The 23,999-nt window shown below is 42.2% G+C and overlaps 1 protein-coding gene across 1 annotated transcript; it reads right to left on the bottom strand.

The window, feature by feature from the left end:
* Positions 1–422: 422 nt before the first annotated feature.
* DRG2 (developmentally regulated GTP binding protein 2) lies at positions 423–23,844 on the bottom strand. The gene is made up of 13 exons (XM_020967391.2): positions 23,703–23,844; positions 21,909–22,069; positions 17,524–17,613; positions 16,547–16,607; positions 15,563–15,653; positions 14,303–14,375; positions 14,092–14,182; positions 12,983–13,080; positions 12,090–12,166; positions 11,407–11,495; positions 5,470–5,528; positions 2,730–2,783; positions 423–2,629 (listed from the first exon to the last, which is right to left on the bottom strand). The coding sequence occupies exons 1-13, from the start codon at positions 23,764–23,766 to the stop codon at positions 2,543–2,545; spliced, it is 1,095 nt and encodes a 364-aa protein (XP_020823050.1). The 5' UTR covers positions 23,767–23,844; the 3' UTR covers positions 423–2,542.
* Between the last annotated feature and the right edge of the window lie 155 nt (positions 23,845–23,999).

The raw sequence follows: 23,999 nt of genomic DNA on the forward strand, positions 1-23,999 counted from the left end.
GCTACCAAACTAACAACTCAAGATGAAATTTTCCCTAGCCGGAGAAGAGAAAGTGGATGGGAAAGACAGAGAGGGGAAGGAGGGTGGGAGAGGGAGGGAAACAAAGGGGGGAGGAGGAAAGGAGAGGATGGGAAAGAGAAAGAGGGAGAAGAAGAGAGGGACAGAGAATGAGGGAGGGAGAGTCAGAGAGGGAAGAGAGAGGTGAGAGGATGAGGGAGGGAGAGAAGGCGAGAGGATGAGAAAAGAATTTAGCTCATGTTCTGAATCACAGACAACCTGTCACGATTCTAACTTCTGTCCTCTGCTCCTGTGGATTCAGCATGACATAATGCAGTGTCAAACTCAAATTGAAATGGGGGCCACTAAGCCATATGAGGACCCCTGTGGAAGTTTAACTTAGAAAACCACACATTAACACTATCTATATTTTACTGTAGTTTTATTTTGTTAAATATTTCCCAATTACATTTTTCTCTGGTTCTGGCTACATGGGGGAGTGTTATGGGCCAGAATGCACGTGTGACATCTCTGGCATAGCAGGGTAAGTGCTGGACTTCAAATTCGGCCCATGTTCCAACTGTGAGATCAAGAACAAATCACTTACAGCATCAATTTTCTCATCTGCACAATGGGGCAGAATGGATAGAGAGCTGACCTCAGAGGCAGGAAGACCACAGTCCTGTTTCTAACATACACCAGCTGTGTAACTCTAGGCAACTAAGATGAATCTGTGACACTTGTCTACATCAACAAAATCACAGCTCCTCCCCTTACCCCTAAAGTAGGACTAATGCTAGAAATTCTGCCCCAACAAGGCTGGGACCAAAGCCCTTTCCAAATTTTGGTGCTATAAAAATGCAGTTATTTCCACTCTTCAAGTGCATGGTCCTGCTCAACAGGACAGGGAGCAGCTGCACACTGTGACCATTTGGCACCCCATCTTTTTTCTGGCTCCAGCACCCAGGTGCCTGTTTGCTTTTCTTACTCCCATAGAGTTAAAGAGGACAAGGCTGGCACGAGCTGGGCTTTCCATTGACTGGAAAGTGGCAGCTGTCTTTGCTTTGCACATGAAGTACCACCTTTAATCTAGTTGGAAAAGAAATCATTCTTCTGTTTTAGTCTTCAATCCAAAAAGAAAAACAAACAGAACACCCTCAAATCTAACAGATGTGTGGTTACTAGGCAGCAGTTTGGGAATCCATCATCGATGGCTAAGAATTTTCAGTTAAGAGGAAGCAGGGGCCTCCCCAGAGCTCCACAGGACCCCTGTCCCCCTCCCATCCTGCCTCCCCAGCAGGGAAGGAAAGGAAGGAAGAGGCAGCAGGAACTCTTAGCCATCAAACAATCAGAAAAATTCAGAAGTACTGAAAGGAGCTCTCCATTGGTGGTTTGTGATTTCCCTCCTGGACCTGGAGACCCCATTGGGATACAAAGCCTGCTATGGAGAAAGCAAGCTGGAGAACGGTCTTCTCTTGACCTTTGCTGTTTGGAAAATCTGACACATATAAAAAATAAGTGTGAACAATTTGGGGAAATATGGAAAGACCCACATGAGGTGACAGAATAAAATGAGTAGAACCAGATCTGTACATACTGACTGCAACAAGATAAAAAGGAGAAAGAACATAAAAGAACAAGGCCAAAAGTGGTAGACTTTCCAACAGACCTAAAAAGGGAAATGGGAGGAAGAGTCTTTATTTGTTTATTTGTCGCTGGTGAGGTGATTTCTACTCTTCACCCCTCCAGTCACAGGGTGGCCTGGGGTCCTTTCAGGATGCCTAGTGCAATAGGAGGGGGCTCAGAAAGGATAGGGAAGGGCTCAAAGGGCGCAAATTTGCTCCAGGTACCAAAGTGGTAGAACAAAGAGAGCCAGGAGTCACATCTCCTAAGAGATGAGGGGTCTCATTGAAGGGACAGCAGGACGGAAAAAGCCTCACCATGTCACATTAGAACTCTCTTAATCATTCTCATACTAGTCCATCCATGAAAGAGAAATACACACTGAGAGGCCCTAAGGACAAGGACACAGATTCCAACATGACTCTTAGCGCCCCCTCCTCTCCACCAAGTGAAAGCTACTTGACACACTGAGCTCCATATAGCCAATGGCCCAAGCAAGCTGCTGCCAGGCGACAAGTCCACTTTGGCATGATGGTCAACAGCCTGTGGGGGCCTAAGCAGAGTCGGGGGTGGGGAGGGAGGGGCTCAGTTCTGATTTCTGGTTACAGACTCCAGATACCCTAGTTTAGGACCACCACTCCTACAAGAGCAAAATGCCCATACTGTGCAAATACCTCTGGCCCACACCAGATCCTTGTCAGTCTTTCCTCATCCTCCTATTGAACAAGCTTCATGGAAGCATACGTACGTGACCCCAGGGTCTTTCTAGGTTTTCTTTCTTGGGCACACTCCCTCCCTCCCAACCCCCCACTCCACCTCCTTTTTTTTCCTCCTTTTTTGGCTTATAGATGATAACAGTCAATCAGATGCCACTCTAGGAATTAGGGCGGGGTCAGGCACTGATGATCAGCAGCAGGAAAGGTTACTTCTTAACTATCTGGATGACATCCTCGTGCTCCATCGTATGTGTCAATCCCACTCTCTGAGGACTGTATTTTGTGCTGGTTCCCTTTAAGAGTGGAAGGAAGAGGGAAACATTACATAGTCAGAATTTCCTTGAGGAGGAAGAGGAAAGGGAATTCTTAAGTCAGAAGGACTGGAGGACTTACCCACACTAAAGCATATTTAAACTGGCTGGCAAGCGTTCGGTGAATCCGGTGGCACTATGGGAAGAGAAAAGGGTTTAGACTGCAGGATGTTCCCAGCCTAAGACCTACATCTAATAATTCCACACTTCTGTTAAGTCTCCACCACTGCCTGGTGCTCAGAGATGGCATTTCTTACAAGGGGGAGAGTGAAACCTGGTACACTGCTTTTTCAACCTCTTAGAAGTAAGGATTGCTATGGTGGCAAAAGACTCCAAAGGCCACCTATCCTACACAGTACTACATTTGCCTCGATTTGTTGTTTGTTATTTATAATTTTCTGCATGGGTCTGGCTGTTCTTCACCCCTTGATAGTAGTAGGGTAGTCCACTGGCCTTTCAGGAGACCCAGAAACAACAGGGAAGGACTCAAAGTGTAGAAATTTGCTCCAGGTGCCAAAACAGTCTAAAATGGAGACCCAGGAGTCCCACCTCCTAAGAATGTGAAGTCTGAATTTATGGGATGGCAGAGGAGGGGAAGAGCCCCAACATCGCTCTCAAACCTGTCATCCACGAAAGAGAGAAACATCTGCTTTGTGTCTAGATGAGCCCAAATTCTTTATGAAGGCTTCTCTGACCATGGACAAGCCTCCTTGACCTACACACTCCTTTTTTTCTGTATTATTGATTTGCCCCATAGTCCTGAGGTACCTGAGGTCATTTAACACTATTGTCTTAATTCTGATTTAACGTATGTGTGCGTGTGTGTGTGTGTGTGTGTGTGTGTGTGTGCCTCGTCTCTAGCCTGTGTGTGTGTGTGTGTGTGCGTGCGCGCGCGCGCACGCGTGCTTCATCTCTTTAACTAGTTATAAACTTGATGATCTGGGCACCTTGCTTTCCATTTCTCTGGCTCTTATACACCGGCACACCACAGATACTCAGTAACATCTGTTCAATGGACGACTCTGGGGTAAATCAGAGTTTCCAGATCCAGAACAATTTCTCCCATTCCTCACATGACCTTGGGGACTCACTTCACCTAACAGACCTTCCTTGTTTCTATCTCACATGGATGTTTTGAAAATAACAAATATACATGAAGAAACCTGAATTCTCTATAAGAAAACTGCCATGCTACCCTATACCCCTTCTCTGCAGTTAGCTGAGTGAAAACCTTTTGTTATCAGAAACAGTTCAACCTATTTATCCTACTGAAATCTCCAGGGTTTTTTCTATAAGTTTTAGTCAAGGCCAAAGAAAGCTCTACAAGCAGCACAATCCTGGGAACGTTTTCTACATAATAGTTCCCAAGAGTCAAAATGTAAGAATGCTTTGATCCTCAAATGCTTTGAGGACACAGAAATTTGTTCCTTCATCATTTACTGTGGAAATATGTCCTCATTACATAAAATCTTAAAAAATATTTGTTTCTGCATTCTAGGTAAAAAAAAAAGAGTAAATTAATCTTTCCAATATCGGAATACTATTAAAAATTAACCCCAATTCCATGATGCAAGTGGAGACCAAGGGCTGGGGTGGATGGCAAGAAGCCACTTACTCATCAGTGCCCAGGTAACATCACATGTACCAATTAAATCACATCGTAACTGCCACTGCCTGGAGAGAATGAGGACACAATCAGGATTTCTAAATAGTTTGTGGCTTTGCTCTACTGGGAAATACACATTGAAGTTTCAAAGAAAAGTCTGAAAAACACAAAGAGAGGCACTTTGGGGCAAGAGTATCTCATCAGTGACTAAGCTGTCTGATGAAGAGGCTGAAAGGGGCAAATCAGCAAGGAAGTTTCCTGCCTTGCTATGAGCACTATCCCGCAGAAAAGGAGGCAAGGCAGCTGGCCAAGCAGAAAGATGGTAATGGAGGGAACTGTGAGAAACTCATGAACCAAACCAACTCCATCTTGTGACTCAATTTTGGATTTAGCTCAGTTCCCTTTCTAATTATGGGTCTAGTCCAATCTCCGTCTTGTGAGAAAACTCTACTGCATTGTTTGAACATAGCCTGGCATGACTGGGAAGCTGGACCATCTCTACTTGTTGCTTAGAGACCCTTAACTAAGGACCTAGATTATGCTGACCAGAAACCCAGTCAGATCTAAGGACTGATGTAAGAAGTTGTCTCACAATTATATATCTTAGGCAACCCATATATGTCTTATCTGAAAACTGGCCCTATACTGGTCAACAGTTACTGTTTCCTTGTTCCTTTGATTGAATACAGACACTTTGGGGGAAGGAGAAGTGGGACACCTCTTTTTTTTCTGATTTCAGGGAATTATACCTATTTGTTCTCCCCCTCCCAACTTGTAAAGTCCCTAATTGTTCCTCCAATTTAGAATAAGAGTATTAATTTCATATCCTGTTAATTGCTTCCTATTTTTAATGCGTAAAAATCTGTATCCCCCTGTATTCTAGGTCCAGTGCCAACTTTAGGAGACCTGATCCCAATTTGTTATGCAATTGGCGTGTGCTGCGTAATAAACAGATATGTGCAGAAGCTCAAACCTTTATTTCCTCAGTTATTTCAGATTCCACCTGCCACATTACAAATACTAGTCATCTGTTCTGGCCCAGGACCAGAGTAGATAAGATAACCATGATGCAGGTTAGTGCAAAGGAACTCTATGGGCCAGAAGAGAAACAGTGCCTCATGTGAGAGCTGAGTCACTCAGCTGAAGACATTCTGATTGGAGAATTCCCTGGCAATTTGATCAGACATTAAATAATCATTTCTCCTCTTTGACTTACCACATGTTCTACAGAAGCTCCTTTCCGGAGAATAATGGCATCTGTAAAGTCTGGTCTTTCTACATGAGGAATAGGAGAAAGACACAAAGGGAAAGAGAGTTAAAAGCCCTCAGCCTTTCAACAGTAGATTTTTTTTAAACCAGCTCATGCTTATGCCATCCTGTCCAGTTATACTGAAAAATGTCAAAGAAACAGAAAACCATTCACTAGATGCAAATGACTCATTTCCAACTTTCAGAATTATATTATCTCAGAGCTGGAGAGAGAGTTGAATTCATACATGAGCAAGAATCCCATCTATAACAGATAATCATTCAATATTTGCTAATCTGTCTCCAGCAAGGGGAAACCACAACCTCATTTCATGTGAAGAAAGCACTAACCACTAGAAAGTTCTTCCTTTCATCAATCCTCAATTTGTCTCTCTGAAATTTCCACCCATTATTTCTAATTTAGCCCTCTAGGGTAATAATTCCTCTTCCCCCATTAAAGTCCTGTAAAACCTCAAGAATATCTCCTGTCCTCCCTAAGTCTTCTCTTATCCAGGATAAACTTTCTTGAATCAAATTTCAAATGACATGACGTTGAGGCCTTTACCATCCTGGAACCTGTTTTGGTGGGAACTCCCCAGTATATCAGCCTTATGTCTTGAACACAATCTTCCAGAGGTAGCCTGAGCAAGGCACCAGCACAACTGTGTCCATGCCAGTCCCTAACATTGCTGCTGTTACTATTGCCTGAGGTGGCCCTGGCTTTCCTGGCTGTCATGTCACAGGGTGAACCCACAGAGAGCCTGAAATGCACTAAAACCCCATATCTTCTGAAGATGAACTGCTATCCCATCATGCCTTGTCCATCTTTTAACCCTGTGAATTTCACTTTTTGAACTGAAGTTTAAGATGTAGTATTTCGGCTAGACAGGGCTTCTTAAATTTTTTTCACTTGCAACCCCTTCAGCACTTCTTAAACTGTGGGTCGGTACCTCACATGGGGTCTTGACCCACAGTTTAAGAAGCACTATTCTTGGGGCAGCTAGGTAGTACAGTGGATAGAGCACCAGCCCTGGACTCAGGAGGACCTGAGTTCAAATCGGGCCTCAGACACATTACACTTACTAGCTGTATGACCCTGGGCAAATCACTTAACCCCATTGTCCAGACAAAAAAAAAAAGAAAGAAAAGAAAAAAAAAGAAGAAGCGCTAGTCTAGACTGCTGATATCAATGGTAGAAGGAATTTTCAGTGAGGAAATTCCCTCTACCAATGCAGACTGGCAGCTGTCCTACAGCTCCTAGTCTTATGGAACTTCCTGGGAGCAGGGAAGAGATGAAGTGATTTGCCCAGGCTTATACGACTAGAATGTGCACAGGCAGGACTTGAACCCAGATTTCCCTAACTTTCAGACTGCCTCCCCATATATTTATTCCTATTGAATGTCACTGTAGACTCTACTACCCAAACTCCTTCCTATCTGTCATCAGAACCACTAATGACTCTTCTGTGGGTCTAGCCATTCAACTGGTTCTAGGTCTACCCTGAATGGACCCACTACCCTTGAGCCCGCTCCTCTCCATTTTGTCCACAAAAGTTAACATGAGACACTTGGGTGAATGTTTTGTTACTAGCCAGATAAACTATACCTACAGCATAGTGTAGACACGACACTATTCTAACAGGCCCATGCCACCCTTTTGTATCCATCCTCTGCTACCTGTCCTTGCACAATTATCATCATAATGGTAACAGACATTTATGTGGCTCTAATTAAAGTAAACAAAGCATTTTATCCATATCCTATTATTTAAATCTTACTAAACGGGGTAAGCACTATAGATATTATCTGCCCCATTTTTAAGATGAGGAACTGTAACCCAGAGAGGTTAAGTGACTTGTCCACAGTCACACAGCCAGTGTTAGGATTAGAATCCAAATCTTCTATACATGTTTCTCAAAAATATAAGCTGGTTGATAAGTTACATGTGCATCCATAGCAGCCTCTTTAGATAATTCTCTTTTTCTTCTTAAACTGTTTCTTTTTTAATCATTGAGATTTCATTCTTGAGCATTTCACATCTCTCATGAGCAGACCTCCTTTGTAGAATTTTAGACTATAGGATCATGACTATCTCCTCTTTGAATCCTTTCAAATCTGGTTTCCTATTATTCAGGGTGTATGTAAGACTGTCCCTGGATTTTCTCTCCTTCTTTAGCATAAATTCTAAGGTAGAATCCTTACTGTTTCCTCTCCTCACCCCCCAAAGTTCCTTCATTTTTATTCTAGCTATAAGTTGCTTTGCTAGTAAGCATCAGATCCAAAAGAGAAATTTCCTGCTGGCTCTCTCACCTTCTGAAGCATGAAATTATCATTAAGGCAAATGAAGAATTTATTAGCAGCTCCTCTTTTGGCAGAGAGAAAACCTGAGATGACCCCAATGCCCCATTGCCAGTCGATCTATCCACCCTCTGTGCTCTCTTGCTCATTTCCTCTCTCCATCAGGGAGGTCTGTGGTATATTCTGAGGACAAGATCACTTGTCTGGTTCCTCCACTGATCTTTGCCCAAATGCTCTCCATCATACTTCTTTGCTCTGGTTCTTAGATCTCTTCACATGAGTATGTTTTCTTAACATACAGTGCTACTCCACTCTAATTTTACCTAAACTATTCCTTTCGAATGAGGTATGTATACTTTTCCAGAGTCATACTGCAGTGATAGGTCTCATCTTACTAAGTCTCCGTACGACCATATGAGGTCAAACATGCCTCTTTGTGCCAATATTCTAGTTTACCTCAATTATAAGCATGCTTTGAACATAGCAATATAGACATTCTGAGGCCACAGCTTTTATCAATTACTCCTTCCTTGGTTTTCTGGTGTTGTTACTGCTACTTCTTTCTACATTGTAGCTACTCTCTACCGCACTGGTATCAAACTCAAATAGAAATAGATCCCTGACACTGGCTACTTAGAAACCTATAAATTAACATTAGCTACACTGTATTACATTTTTATTTATTTTGTTAAACATTTCCAAATTACATTTTAATCTAGTTCAGGCAATACTGGAGAGTTTACAGGCTGCAGGCCTCGAGTTTGATGCCTCTGCTCTATAGTATCTAGCCTTTAAATGTAGGAAGAGTTTCCTCCTTTTTTTTCTTGGTTTAAAATCTTTTTGATTAAATTTTCAAGACTGTAAGTAAATATAGTCATACCAGGACTTATCAGGAAAACTACATTCTTGGTCAGGAGCCTGTTATTCCTTTATTTTAAACCAGAGCTTCTTAAACTTTTTCTACTCTCGACCCCTTTAGCACTTCTCAAACTGTGGGTCTTGACCTACAGTTTAAGAAGCGCTGTCATTTAAACTGCTTCCCAGAAATCCCAATTCTCTTCTCAGATGTTACCTTACTCAACTCATCACTTCCCACACCTGCCTTTCTCTTCTGAAACCCTAACTCTCCTTTGGCTGCAATGATGAAAACAACAACTATAGCCCTAAGCTCTTCAGTGTCTTGTCCAAGACTTCATAATCTTTAGTAATGCCTTCCAGATTCCTTTTGGCAGTGTGATTTGTGCTGACATGAATTACTGTAGCAATATATAGTGCACAGAAGTCTTCTAGTTTGACAAATCTGGGATAGTTTACGTTTCTTATCCTCAACACATGCTAAAGGAAGGTAGCAGATTATTGCTACCACTTTATGTTTTCCTGACATAGGACACGAGGATACGTAACATAATTCCTTGGAGTACGATCCACTGCTTCTTCCTTAGAAGGGAAGTTCATCCCCTTCAGGAAGGGCTTCCTATTTAAATAGTCCTTCTAAGTTCCTTTCTCCTGTGGGTCACATTTCCCCACCCTCTAAACTCCTGACACTGGCAGGATTCCCTTCTGCCTGACACCCTTTTGTCTGCCTCTCTTTTTAAAGGAGTAGGTCATTTTCCTCAAAGAGTGGACAGATATTCTTTGAACCTCTTTTTTCTTCTAGAAGAAAGACAAGCCTACACTTGTAGTGTGGCAAAAGTGCAAATATTAAACACTCTGCGAGTCACTATTCAATTCTCTTTACTCTCTGAACTTTTTGGAAATGAGATTCTCAGTTCTTTGCTCTTTTCGCTCATAGCTTCTTCCCTGGGCAACTTCTATGGCAAATTGTTTCCAAGGATCTTGTCAGTTCCAGAGCTGTTACTATTCGCTTTGCAAGCATTTTAACATCCAAACACAACTTCCTTACCCTTTTCTACCTGTCCTGTCATCCCTAGCCTACATCTCTCTTCACTTTCTCAATTAAAATTCTAGAAAAGGCTGTTGCTTCTGCTACCACTACTTGTATCTAACTCTCCTTTCATTTGTGGCTAAATCCTTTGCAATCTGGCTCTGGCCCTCATCACTCAACTGAAACAACTTTCTCCAAAGTTACTGACGATCTCATAAATGCCTAATCTAATGGTCTTTTCACAGGCCTTATCTTTCTCAATTTCTGTACAGTATTTGCTACTAGTGACCACCCTCTCCTGGATATTCTCTTTTCTCTGGATTTACATGACACTGGGATCTCTGTCTACCTGTCTGACCAGTCCTTCTTAGTCTCTTTGCTGGATCACCCCCCATATCCTGCTCCCTAACAGCGGGCAGATCCAAAGTCTGTTCTCTATCTTCTCTCACATGGTGATCTCATCAGCATATTTTGTGTGCATGTGTGTGTCTTTGTATGTATACACACACACAATCACCTGGGGGGGGGGGTGTAACTATTACATCTATTCCCCAACCACAACTCTTTAAAGCTCAGATTTAATGTTACTTGTGTATCATTTGGTGGTTCCCCCCTCCCCTAATGAATACATTTCTGGAACACCTCCAACAACCTTGATAATGAGAAAAGAGACAAGGAGGCAAGAAATAAAGTCAGAGATTCTATTCTACCACTCCTGTCATCTCAAACAGCTACAACAGGACTGAATATGGCAGGAAAAATAAAACTTTTAAGATATTTGTATTTACATGGCAAGCAGTGAGCAAGCAGCTGCTGAATCCAAATCTGGGAAGTCCTGTCTTCTCCTGCCTATAAGATCAATACTCAAAATGCAAATACTCAAAAATGCAGCACTATAGTCCCTGAGGCTGACAGGGTAACCCTGGCCCTCAGAATACAGCCAAAGGCCATGGAGAGAAAACCTGATGAGCCAGGAAGTTAAAATTCAGTGGTCTATAACTCTTGGTCTAAGGTGGGAGGGGATATTATTATTCTAAGTGTCACAGAAGGAAACCTCATCTAGGTGTGGCTCAGAAAGCACCAAAAGGGATAGTCTGAATTGTGCTGTCCTTCATATATAAAAGGAAAATTACTATTCCCCAATGGTAGCAGGATGAATTCTCTGAATTATTTTTTTTAATAATGGAAATGTTGTTGTTATTCAGTCATGTCCAACTCTTCATGACCTCATGGACCATAGCACACCAACAGTTTGTAGGGTTTTCTTGACAAAAATACTGGAGTGGTTTGCTGTTTCCTTCTCTAGTGCATTAAGGCAAAAAGAGGTTAAGTGACTTTCCTAGGGTCACACAGCTAAGTGTCCGAGGCCAGATTTGAACTTAGGTCTTCCTGACTCCAGGCCCAACACTCTACCCATTAAGCCATCTAGCTGCCCTAGTAATGCCAATAGGGTAGGATTATTATAAGATCCAACTTAAGAAAGGAAACATACCCGACCTAAGTAAGGGATACTCTTCCACTCCCACCCCGGTGCTCCTCAAAAAAAGAAAAAGAAATAAGAATAATTTGAAGAAATACATAAAGTTAACTGGTCCAATAGAAAATGTAGCTTTTCACCCAGGGGAAGGGCAGGGGAGTGGTGCTAGCATCACATACAGCTTACTAGCTCTAAGCACACTATGATGCCTGTCCAGGAAAGAGAAGGCCTGGTCCTCAACTTACGTCCTCTTTTTTTGGTGTAGATACATGTCAGGGCCAAGTATTCCCAAAGCATCTCCAGCAAGAAGTCCAGGTTGAGCTTCATCCCGCAACTACAAAGACAAACCACACACACATGGACCCACATACATACCCCTAAACCAGTGACTGTGTGAGTAGTTAGTTCACAGTTGGGATAGATGCAAATGGGAACATGAAAGTGTTAAGGCCCCTTCTGAAGCAGAAATTCAGAGCTCATATCTTACCCATCAAGCCCCAGGGGTGGGAGTAGGGGGTTGAGGGAGTGAGATGAGAATGGGGAGACGGGATGGGAAAGTCAAGAAACAGTAGAGGAGATTTTAATTAGTGCCATAATCAACAGCCCTTGAACAAGTGGACAATGTATGACATTGGGCTAGTTCCAGAGTGTGGAGACACCATTATCTTTGAATAGTTTATTTTATACATAATTGTCTCAAGGATAGCCTGAAGGTGGGTTTTCTCTAATGTAAACTGCATGGATGTTAGAATAACTATTTTGCACCCCATCTCTCAGGGCTTTTTTTTTTTGCTTATTTCCAGGATTATGATTGTGCTCTGAATGGGCAAGAATTCCATAAAGTCTGACCTCCATGTAAGTGGCGCTTTACTTTCTCGTCACAAGAAAATGGATGACAGAGGTAGGGGCATGATCTCCAGGGTCTTACCTAATGACAACACTGTTGGGCTTTCGTGCCAGGCGATCAACTTCCTCCATTGAGATCTGATCAATTTTGTTATAAACCTGATTCCAAAAGGGAAAGGGAAAAGAGGTAGGAAAAGAGGGGTCTTTAGGAAAAACAAATCCATTCAAATAAAAATAGTCCTTAACTCATTCCTGGCCAACTGCTTGTTTTTTAACTTATCCAAGTACTAGGGGAAGGGGAGGGAAGGGAATATGCTTTTATACGGAACCTACTGGGCTGAGTATTTAAAAAAATATATATCATCTCATCTGATCCCCACAACGACCCTGGAAATGGGTCCCATGTCACAAATGAGGAAACTGAGGGAAACAGAGGTTAAGTGACTTGCCCAAGGTCACACAGCTGGTAGTGTTTGAGGCTAGATGTGAATACAGGTCTTCCAGACTCTAGGCCCAACATTTTATCCCACTGTGCCACCTAGCTGCCTCTAAAAGAGTATTAGAGAGTTCTGCATCCCAAAAAACACAACATCAGCATCTTAATAAAGAGCTGCTGGGGTTAAGACTTCCCAATGCCTCCAAAATAAAGATGTATTTAGTCCAGTGATCTGATTTTAAACTTTAAAACTCCTATTTGTATTATAAACCAAACAAAACAAATAAGATGCTGGATGTTTCAGTGAAAAGGAAAGAGAGCCTCAACTTCCTTCTCTTTTCCTAGGAGTCAATTTTTTAACAAGGAAATAGCAGGTAGTACCGTACTGTACATTTCTTAGAAATTACAAAAATGGACTGAGACAAAAAGGATGTATTGCATGGCCAGTGTTTACTGAAGAGAATGGGATCCCTCAGATCTTGGTGTCACTCTCTGGTCTCAGTGTGAAAGCCTCCACCTGGAATTCAGGTACCACTTACATATAAGCAGGGCATGTACACTCGGTTGCCAACAATCACATCAATAAACTCATCTGGTGAACAGTCTTCTCGGAAGAGAACTTCAGCATTGAAGATTTCTGAGGTGGTCAAAATTAAGGTTAATGAACATGCTTTTTCTGATCAAGGAACTAGGTGGTTCTCAAATGCGAATCAAAGAATCACAGAATTGGAAAGGACCTCAGAAGTCATTTAGTCTAATCAGACACTCCCATCCCACCCAGGGAGAAGCCCGTCTTCCACAAAGGCTCTAACTAGAGCTCAGTTCAGAGTTCCTTGGCCTGAGCCTCAATGAACAATACAATAAATAGCATCCTTCTCCAGCCTCTCCTTCTGTTGCCCTATTGTCAACATTGGCCTTAAATGCTTTCAAGTGACAGGGAGGTCAAGATGTTGGTGGGCGGCCCTAATTATCACAAAGTTCTCTAACTTATTCTTACCTTGAAGTCTGCCTCGCTCTTACTTCTACCTATATTTTTCCTTTCGAAAAAGAGAATAAATCTAATCCTTCTTTCACACAAACATCTTCTCTTGACAAAACACACATCCCAAGTTCATCCAAACAATCCCCATTAAAATAAAGTCAATGGTGCCTTCACCAACTTGGTCTTTGTTCTCTAGCTATACTTTACGGTCTATCTTAACATGCAGTACCCAGAACTGAACCCAGCACTCCACAAATATGGTAAGCAATAGGAATTTACTAGATTACTAACTTCAGTTGGGAAACCCTATGCTTATGCTTTAATAAATAAAATAAGCACATACAGGATACTCCCAAAGTCTTAGAGCAGTTTTAAACCTACACAAGCTTTAAATTGCACTCAAACTTTTAAAGCACTCAAGGTGCTTTAAAAACCTTGGGATTCTGAACTACAAACAGGTCGCTCCTTTTGGCCAATACAGTGCGCTTTCCAAGAACAGCACTCAACATTCAGGATATGGGTGGGCAGACAGTAACTGGTCTGCTCCTGCCTATCAATTCCTACCTCCAGGCCCCAGAAATCCCTTCTAAAATTGCCTTCTACCTCAGTCAGGGCAGCCAAGATTTAAGGGGCCCCCATTTCTTAGATCCTTTGGGGAAAGGATACTATATTCATGGAGGATGAGCTGCACCAGCTTTTCAGAGCACTGGCTCAGTGTGACTGTTGAATTGAAGGAGATCCCACCACCTTTCTTTGGCTGAGGGTGGAGAAGGAGAGAAAAAGGAAAACGTGTTTAAATACGGAGATCATTTCAGAACGAATTCCTCCTGTCTTTCAGCCCATGCAAACAAACCCGAAGGAGGCCCGCCGTCCTCACCTTGAAGTAGATATTGGGTCTGTGTTTGTTGAGCCGGATCCCCACAGATTCCAGCTCCTTCTCCAACAGGGACCTGCACAGACACAACAAACCCAATGACTCTTGGCTGCAGTTCAGGCTCCAGCAATCTAAGTCCCTTCTATACACCTGAAAAGGAGAATGCCACCACTTTGACCTTGGACCATCCTTTATTACGTGACTCAATCAATCAATCAATCAACAAACACGTGTTAAGCATCTACACGGTGACAGGCACTGTGCTAAGTGCTGGGTATACAAATACAAAGACTGAAACAATTCCAACTCTCAAGAAGCTCACATTCTAACAAGAGATAACAGGTACATTTAAGTACAGACAATAAATAAAGACTAAGTTCAAACAAATACAAGCAGTTAAAAGCACAATGTGTTCAAATACAGATTTTGTACAAAGGGCTATTCCATTAAAATATCAGATCTCCCTCTCCCCCATTTAAAGGAGGATGAAACGCAAGTAAAAACCATGCCCTTCTTTTTCCAAAGAAGCTCAGAGTTGGTCCTTGGCAGCTAAAAGCCAGGAAAACAGACCAATTTAGTGGCTGTGGGTGAAGCTGGAATACCTTGCCAACACATGCGACCTCAGATGGGAACACCCGTAGCCCAGAGGGGTAGGGAACCAATGATCCAAGGCCCAGTTTCTGCAAGTCTTCAAGCAACAGCTTGGCCGTGCTGGCCAACTCTCCATAGAGAGTGAATGAAGGCCCCAGGCCAAGCTCACTGTGCCCTGGTAGAAGTTCAATAGAGTTCCCATTCCAAGTTCCTTGGCCAGAGCTCCTACAACATCCCTCTCCAACCTTTCCTCCTACTCTGCTGCTGTAAACAACTCTTTTACTCCTGAGAGCTTGATATGGAGCCACATATTGGCTAGATCTTACTTCATTCCCACTCCTGTACAATTATGTCATTAATCCAATCCAAGTGGAAAGATGAGTTACCAACAGAAAACTGAGCTAACTCTCCTGCTGACTAGGTGTCCAAGATTCCAACACTTCTACAGAAGGGCTAGCAGCATGAGAAGACTCTTCTGGCCAGACTTTCTTTAGGGGCTACATTCGGCACAGCTGCTACTAAAAGTAAGAGAACTACCCAGCAGATAACCAGGCACAGGCATGCAGCAGCAGCATTCTTTGGTGCCAAGCTGCAGTGGCATTAGCACAGCACCTGTTCCAGCAAAGGAATTCTGGCCCAAATTCAATCCATTCCCTCCCTCCACACACTGACCTCTGCACTTCTCCCTTGGTGGCATCCAGCATCATGATGACAACATCAGCTGTCCTAGCCACAGCAATCACCTGTCGACCTCTGCCTTTCCCTGGGAGAAGCAGAATATGGAATTATGTTCATCCCTCTTCCTAAAGGAAGGTGTTAGAGGTTACCCAACAATCTTACCACCTTTATCACTTATCACTTTATCAGTGGCTCTCTGCAGAGGCATGGCAACTCAAAACCACAAATTAACATTGTCAAACATTTCCCAACTATATTTTAATCTGGTTTGGACCACACTCAGTTTTGCAGACTGGAGACAAGTCTGACACTTCTGATCTACCCAGCTGTTCTAGGGACACATTCAGAGAATAAGAGAATCTCTGAGTTGAAAGAGACTCTATTCAGGCTCAGCAACAATAACAGCTGTGGAAGGGGTTTTCCTCAGGACATCAAAAATTAAAAAACACGAGTGAACTCAAAGTGGAGGGCAAAGGGGGAAGAGAGACATCGTGGCTAGTCTGGAAGCCAGAGTTAGTGACAGCTTAGTGCACACCCAAGGGCCATCAAATTTGAATGGACCATGGACTGCATTTCTTTTTTCTATTTTAAAATCATTTTTATTTATTTTGTTAAATATTTCCCAATTACATGTAAAAAAATTCTTAATAACCATTTATTAAAATTTTGAGTTCCAAATTCTCTTCCTTATCCTCCCATTAATAACTCCAGTGGAGGACTATTCTCAAAGCTGCACCACCATTATCATTATATTACCACCAAATTTCCTTACAACACTAATGAATTTCCAACATCTCGGACCTGTCATAACTATCACCCAACTTTGGAGAATAATATAAATGGAGAATCTCATCAATTTTCTCCCCTCAAAAGTCACTGTGAGGAAGAACCTGGCCTGGACACTTCAATTCCCCTTCTCTTCCTTTACTATGCTCCTGCCTCAGTGATTATGAATAAAAATCAAATTAATTTTCCTACCTTGTGCAGCACCTTCAATGATTCCAGGAAGATCTAAGAGCTGAATATTGGCTCCTTTGTACTAGGGCAGAAGAATGAAAAAGGTAAGAGGCTGTGGGATGCTCTGCTGATTGCCCCTTGAAAAAGCTTTCCTTAATATGGACTAACAACCCCTTAAGTCTTAAATCAAACACAAGCCTAAACAGCATTTAAGTACAGGAGAGTCCACATAGATTTCCCAAAATGTTTCTTCAGGCTTAGAGAACGCTCAATAGAAGCTTTTAAAATTTCATTCATAATGCTGAAAGTATAATGTCGCTATTTCAAGAACCAAATGCTACCAAACCCAATCCTAGGCTGAAAAGTACTTTACTGATAGATAATCTTTGAAAAGCTAGCCCTGTATTGGCATAAAAAAGAAAAGCGTTTCAAAGTTTTCAACCTGGGACAGGAACTCTCTAGTTCCATTTTACACTCATCTAAAGATCATCCCACACTCTAAACATCTTCTTACAATCATGTCATCATGGGAGAGTCAAGACTATATAACAACAATAGTAATGAGAGCTAATAGTTATATAGCACCTACTACGTACCTGGCATTGTGCTCCCTATATCTCTTGAAATAAAGAAGTTATTTCGACAGATCACAATACAGACTAATGATCTAAAGCATCATTAAAAAAAATTTTTTTAATGAAAAAACAACTTTTTTACTGGAACTAATTAGTAAGTTGAAAGAGTCTCCTTACTGCTCTGCCAGACCTCTATGCAATGAGTAAGACTTACAGAAGCAGTGATGGCAAGCTTGGGGCAGTATTCTAAGGCTCTAATCCAGGAAGCTGCCAGAAACTCTTTAAGGCCTCAAAACTATAGAGGCCAAAATTATAGGGCAAGGCAACTAAACCCAGCCTCAATAACAGTACAAACACCAGACGTGCAAACACACACTCACACACTCCCATTCTTTTTTTGCTCCCTTTAGAATTCAGACTTACTTCAATGACACCTGGGATACATGTCAGAGTGGTGAATTCATAGGATGCAGCTTCACTGGCCGTGGATGTCATTAAGCTCAGGAACGTAGACTGAAAAGATGAGAACATCCCATTCAGGAGTTAATACCCAACTCCCACACTTTCAACCCCTCTAGGTTTATTGGCAAGCAGCCTCAAAAGCCTAAAAGACCCTGCTACAAAGTAGACTAGAGAAAGAAGGGGTAGGGGGGATGGTCAGAGAATGAAGAACACGAGGAAAATAAAACTCTGTCATTTCACTCATTTGACCTCAAGAGATAACACACCCACATGAAATTTACCATCACATTTTCTGACTTTTTAAGAGAAGAAAATTATAATTTGGAAGTCAAATATTTAAAATCACAATTCCTCTTTTCTTCCCCTACCCCCACTTTAAAAATAATTTCATAGTCATTGTTGAAGGTAAAGCCAGGCACATTAATGCACTACTGGTGGAGCTATGAAGTAACTGGTCCAACCATTCTGGAAAGCAATTCAGAATTATGCTAAGGAAGAGACTAAAATGCCCATACTTTTTGACTCTGAGATTCTACTGCTAGGAATATACCCCAAGGAGATCAGTGATAAACAACTCATATATACTAAAATACTTAAAGCAGCAATTTTCATAGCAGCAAATAACTGAAAACAAAACTGATGTCCATCAATTGGAGAATGATTAAACAAGTTGTGGTACATGCAGTAATAAAGTCATATTCCTGCACTGTAAGGAACAATGAATACAGAGAAACATGGGAAGAAATACTAACTGATATAAAGTGAAGTAAGCATGGACTAACAACAATGTAAATGGAAAGAAAAATAACAAAATAATCAAAACTGAATGCTGCGAAATTTAAAGACAAAGATTGGGCCCAAAGAAGAGCTAAGAAAATGCACCACCTCGCCTTCTTGGCAGGGGGCAGGAAAAGCAGGAATAGGGAACTATGGTGCAGAACACTGTACATAATAATGTCAGACTTTTTCATTGTGTTGTTTAGATTTGCTTTATTTTTTTCTACCTCATTTTTATTCTTTATTATAAGGAAAGGTAATTTTGGAGGGTGAAGGGGAATGACTATACTGAGAAATGTTTAAAAATATCAACACAACACTTAAAAACATAACTCCAGTATATTATTCTTTCATATACATTTTGTTGTTAATTTATCAAATTCTATTAAGAAGGACCATTTGTATTTTAGTAGGAACTCAATCATCTATGAATTAGTAAGTAAATATAGTGAATGTATTGCTATATCTATCTCAATCAATCCATTTACATGGGATTATGACTTCAGTTTTCCTTTATTTCTGTTAAAATTGTTTTACAGTTCTTTTTATATTAAATTGAACAAATATTCATGGAGCCCTTGCAAGGTGCTACACTAGAATAATGATGACAAAATAGCTCCTGCCCACAAGGAGCTTACATTCTACTAGGGAGACACAACATGCCCAGAGATAAATAAGTACAAGGTGATTCCAACACTTAGGGGGATCAGAAAGATTACATGCAGGAAGATGGACATTCCAAGTATGGGAGATGATGTTATGTGTAAATGCAAAAGCAGGAGAGAGAATGTCATTGTTTGGGGAACAACTAACAGAACATGTTAGCTGGGAAAATAGGCTACGCAGAAGAAAAAGTAACATGAACCAAGGCTAGAAAGACAGGCTGGGCCAGATTGTAGAGGCTCTTAAATGCCAGGTTAAGAAGTTGTATTTTATTAAAGAGTCAGCGAATTTAAAGGAAATGTGCAAAGGCTGCAGCTCTTAAAGAGCATGTATAAGATGAAGAAAAAACAATACAAAGACAAATGACAAAGAACCAGAAGAGAATGTTTTTGTCACCAAAGCCCTTGGAACTGTGAAAGGGTTCAATGTCAGAAACTGATTCATTTTATCAATGTACATGACATTAAAGAAGAAGCATTACACCAGCTTGGCCACTGTACCCTAAGGACTCTGTGGGATCTTTCCATGTGACTGGAGGCTGAAACCTTCTACATGTTCCATCTCCTCTCATTAAAATGTGAGCTCTCTGAGGGTAGGGACTGGTTTCCTTTTCTATCTGTATCCCTGGCACTCAGCATGGTGCTCTGTACAAAATGCTTTATTCACTTTTGTTCATATACTGAGAAGCAGAACTGTTCCAACTTTCAGAAACATTTTCCAAGTCTACTTTTGATTATAGCCCATTAGTTTTCAATAGTATTATATTACATATTAGAAATTATTTAAACTGTAAAAAGTTATAAAGTGTATTGTCTAAATAAAAAAAATAATTATTTTACTTTGTCCCAAGTACTTTGGTCATCATTGTAATCATAGGATAGCATCAAGAAGGGTTGTAAAAACAAAGAATCACCCAATATCCTGACCTCATGAACAAAGATAACTGATGCATCTACACTTGAATTCTGTGTTCCATAAAATGGAACTAAACAAACGAAACTAAGATGATCAGAAGGATTGAGAGAAAGAAGGGGTTGCCTTATGAGGGCAGACTTAAAAACAGATTAGGGTTTAGTAATCTAAAAATAGAAAGACTGACAAGGGTCAGGCTAAAAACTACTAAAATTACGAATGGCATAGACAAGGTGACCACAGAGTTGTTGTTGCTTTTTTTAAAACCAAATCCTAAAAACTTAGGACCACATCGTACCCTTTAATACTTGAGTAAAATAAGCTAAGGACCAATAAAATAAAAACTAATTTATATAGCAGGCAAACTTGTGGAGCTTGTTACTCCAAGATATGGCAGGCAAAAAATCTAAAAGGGGGCAGCTAGGTGGCGCAGTGGATAGAGCACCGGCCCTGGAGTCAGGAGGACCTGAGTTCAAATCCAGCCTCAGACCAAACACTTGACACTTACTAGCTGTGTGACCCTGGGCAAGCCACTTAACCCTGACCGCCTCAAAAAAAATGGAGTGTATGCTGTTTGAGGAAGCTAAGTGGCAATGGATAGAGCACTGGCCCTGGAGACAGGAGGACCTGAGTTCAAATCCAGCCTCAGACACTTGACACTTACTGTGTGACCCTGAGTACTTAACCTGATCACTTAACCCTGATTGCCTCAGCAACAACAACAACAAAGGCCAACTGGCAAATAAAACTGGAGCTTGAGAAAAATATTTAGATCTTGGAGTTAAATGTACTGAGACGATAACAGAACCTATGGGAGCTGAAGAAGAAACCAAGAAGAGTGCAGATGAAGAAAAGTAAAACTCTCATAGCCTAACTCTGAGGACACCCACAGTCAGTGGTTAAGACATGGATGGTGATTCAGCAAGGGGGACTGGGGAGTGGTCAGACAGATCGGAGAACTTCTAGAGAGCAGAGCCGTGTCATGAAAACCTAGAAGGAAAAGACTAGCTAGGAGAGAAGAGGTTGATCAACAGTGTCAAATGCAGATGAAAAGTGAGAAAATAACACTAGCTTTGTTAATTAGGAGATTATTTGGGGGATGGGAGAGAGAAGAGATTGAACAGTTTCAGTTGACTGATGAGATCTGATGCTAGGCCGAAAGAGGTTGAGGAGTGAGAAGAGAAGAGGTAACAATGCACTCAGAGACATTTCAATTGTGCCTTTACTGCTATTACAAAGAAAAAAACCAAAGGAATGAAATTCTAAGGGAGGGCATTGATTGGCATTGTCAGCAACAAAAATCAGACAATACTGTATAGTGAATAGTTTAGACATTTGACTCCCTAAAGTCCAGGATGCTGAAGTCAAATCCACTACATGGACAAACAACACACATGTAATTAGCTTTTATGTAAACAAGTCCAATATGCCCCATATTAAGCAATCAATCAACAAGCATTTAAGCACCTACAGTGTGCCAGGCACTATGGATACAAAAAGAAAAATGAAACAGATGCGATCCTCAAGGAACTTATATTCTATCTAGGGATACAATATGCACATAAATACATACAGACTATGTAAAAATAAAATACCCTGGGAATGCAGGGAAGAGGGGAGAGGGATCAAAAGCTGAAAGGATCAGGGAAGGCTCTGTGTAGAAGGCAGTATTCAATCTGAGTCTTAAAGGAAGTTAGGGAATCTGAGAGATGGAGGTGAGGAGGGATTTCAGGCATGGGGACAGTTAGTAGAAAGGCAGGAAACGGAGCGTCATGAGAGACAGGAAATGGAAATGCCATGTGAGACACAGAAAGAAAGCCAATCTGGCTAGACCACAGAGTAGAGGAAGGGAAGAAATGTATGACTTCTTAGGTAAGGAAAGGTAGGATTAGAGAGGTGGAGACTTGAGACAGGGTGACCAATTAGGATGCTATTTCACAACAGTCCAGGCAAGAGGTGATGAGGGTCTGAAGCAAATAACTTCAATCACTGACCTTACCCACAGAAGGAAAGCCAATCAGTGCCACTCGGGCATCTCCAGATTTCATCACATCGAAGCCTTCTCCTTTGGTGGAGGCAGATTTGGAGGGTTCCAAGAGCTGTGCTCTGTACTTGGCAAGTTTTGCTTTCAGCAAACCAAGATGGTACTCAGTAGCTAAATATCACAAAACCAGACACTGAAGATCAATATCCATGTAATCAAAAACATGCAGGTAAGAAACAAATGAATGTCACGAGGCACTGACTGGAAATATTTAAATTGAGGAGAGATAATGGTCACAGCATCTAAAATGTAACTGAGGAGCTGTAACTATCTACATGTGAATAATAGGTTCAAATAGTAGTACCTTTTGGTTTCATCCAACACACAGCTGAAAAGGAAAAGAACAAACCCAACTGCTAAGCACATTCTATTTTACTCAAGCTACTGCACCAGACCAACTCACTTCCCACTGAAGTGCTTTATAAATATCAGTTTCAAGTGTCATTTCCTTTCAGCAAGCACTGTTTAATACTTATGCCAAAGGACCCTTCTTCCCCTTCCAACCTCAGCCTAAACTTCTACTGTAGATGAATGCAAAATAACTTTGGGGTAGTATCTACCTAAAGACCCAGGACTTCAAGGTAGGCAGTACTATGAACACCGGGCCGACAAACAGGACAAGTCTAAACTTTAAAGGCTCATTTCCTTTATCAGCAAATCTAAACTCCTCTGCCTGCTTTGTGAGGTCTTTGATAAGCTGGCCTTAAACTACTGAACCTTATTGACCACAGTTCCTTAACATCTTCCTTTTCTGGGAAGCCACTGGGATGGCATCCTCACTATCTACACTGGCAAAGCTAATCAGAACCATTCCCTCAAACAGGTCAAACATTCCTGCCTTCATGCGTTCTCTCACTTCTCAGATATACTTCTAGGTCCCTTTCAGATGTCACCTCCTACAGGGAACCTTTCTGACTATTACCAGTTCTCTTTGGTCCATCATCTCACTTACAAACTACTACGGGATGCTGCCCTAGCTTCAATTTTGTTTCATGTGGATTTTTTTTTTTTGGTCTCCTCACGCTCTTGCAAAATAGAATAGCGTATTATATGTGGCAGGCCTTCAGTAAATGTTTGCTGAATGATTAACTGGAGATGGGGTAGGATATTATACATTTCTATCCTCTAATTTCTCATAGGATCGAAGATTTCGGGCTGGAAGGGCCTTTGAGCCACCATCCGGCCCAATTCTCTATTTTTTTTTTAACAGATGAGGACGCTGAAGCCTCGAGGAAAAGTGACTTGCCCAAGGTGACAAAAACGTTGGATGTCATCTAATTCAACTCCCTCATTTTACAGGGGAGGAAACTGAGGCCCAGAGAGACGATACCTGCCCAAGGTCACACTGGTAATAATCGGTGAATCCAGTACTCGATCTCAGGTCCAGTGGCTCTAAATTCGGCCCTCTTTTCCACCATACCGCACAGTAAACAGCCGGGCAGGCATTTGAACCCAGGTTCTCGGGCCACCAATCATGTGCTCTTTTCCCCGGCACCCCACCGCTTGTGCGGACCCCATCTTTCCCATAAGGCGCCCCCCTATTCAAAGACGACGGTGAGACCTGGGGAGTCGGGGTTCCGACCCCACCCCCGTCGGTCACCTCCGCCCGGCCGCGCTTCTCCCGTATCGCCCCGCCCATTTCACAGACGGGGAAACCGAGTCAGGCGGGGAGGCATGAGGCATAAGCCCGCAGCCCGCAGCCCGGAGGCAGGGATGCCCCGCGATCTCTACACCCGGCACTCACCCTTGTTCTTCTGGGTCCGGGCGATCTCCTTCTCGATCTCCGAGATCTTCTCCAGGATGCCCATGGCGGCGGCGGCAGCGGTGACGGCAGAGGAAAGGCTGCAAGTGAGGGCCGGATGCCGGCGGCCGGAAGCCAATGCCGAAGAGCTCCGCCACGGCCCGCCCCCTCCGCACACGCAGGCGCCTCCCGGGTGCTCCCGGCAGCGGCACTCGGGCGGCCGACGCACAGCGTCACCCCCTGCGTTCTGAGTTCCGCGTCTGAGGGTGGTCCCGGCTGAGGGACCGTGCTGGGAGCTCT

The sequence above is a fragment of the Phascolarctos cinereus genome, unplaced genomic scaffold (genome assembly GCF_003287225.1).
Source record: "Phascolarctos cinereus isolate Bilbo 61053 unplaced genomic scaffold, phaCin_HiC Scaffold_4;HRSCAF=312, whole genome shotgun sequence".
Taxonomy (NCBI): domain Eukaryota; kingdom Metazoa; phylum Chordata; class Mammalia; order Diprotodontia; family Phascolarctidae; genus Phascolarctos; species Phascolarctos cinereus.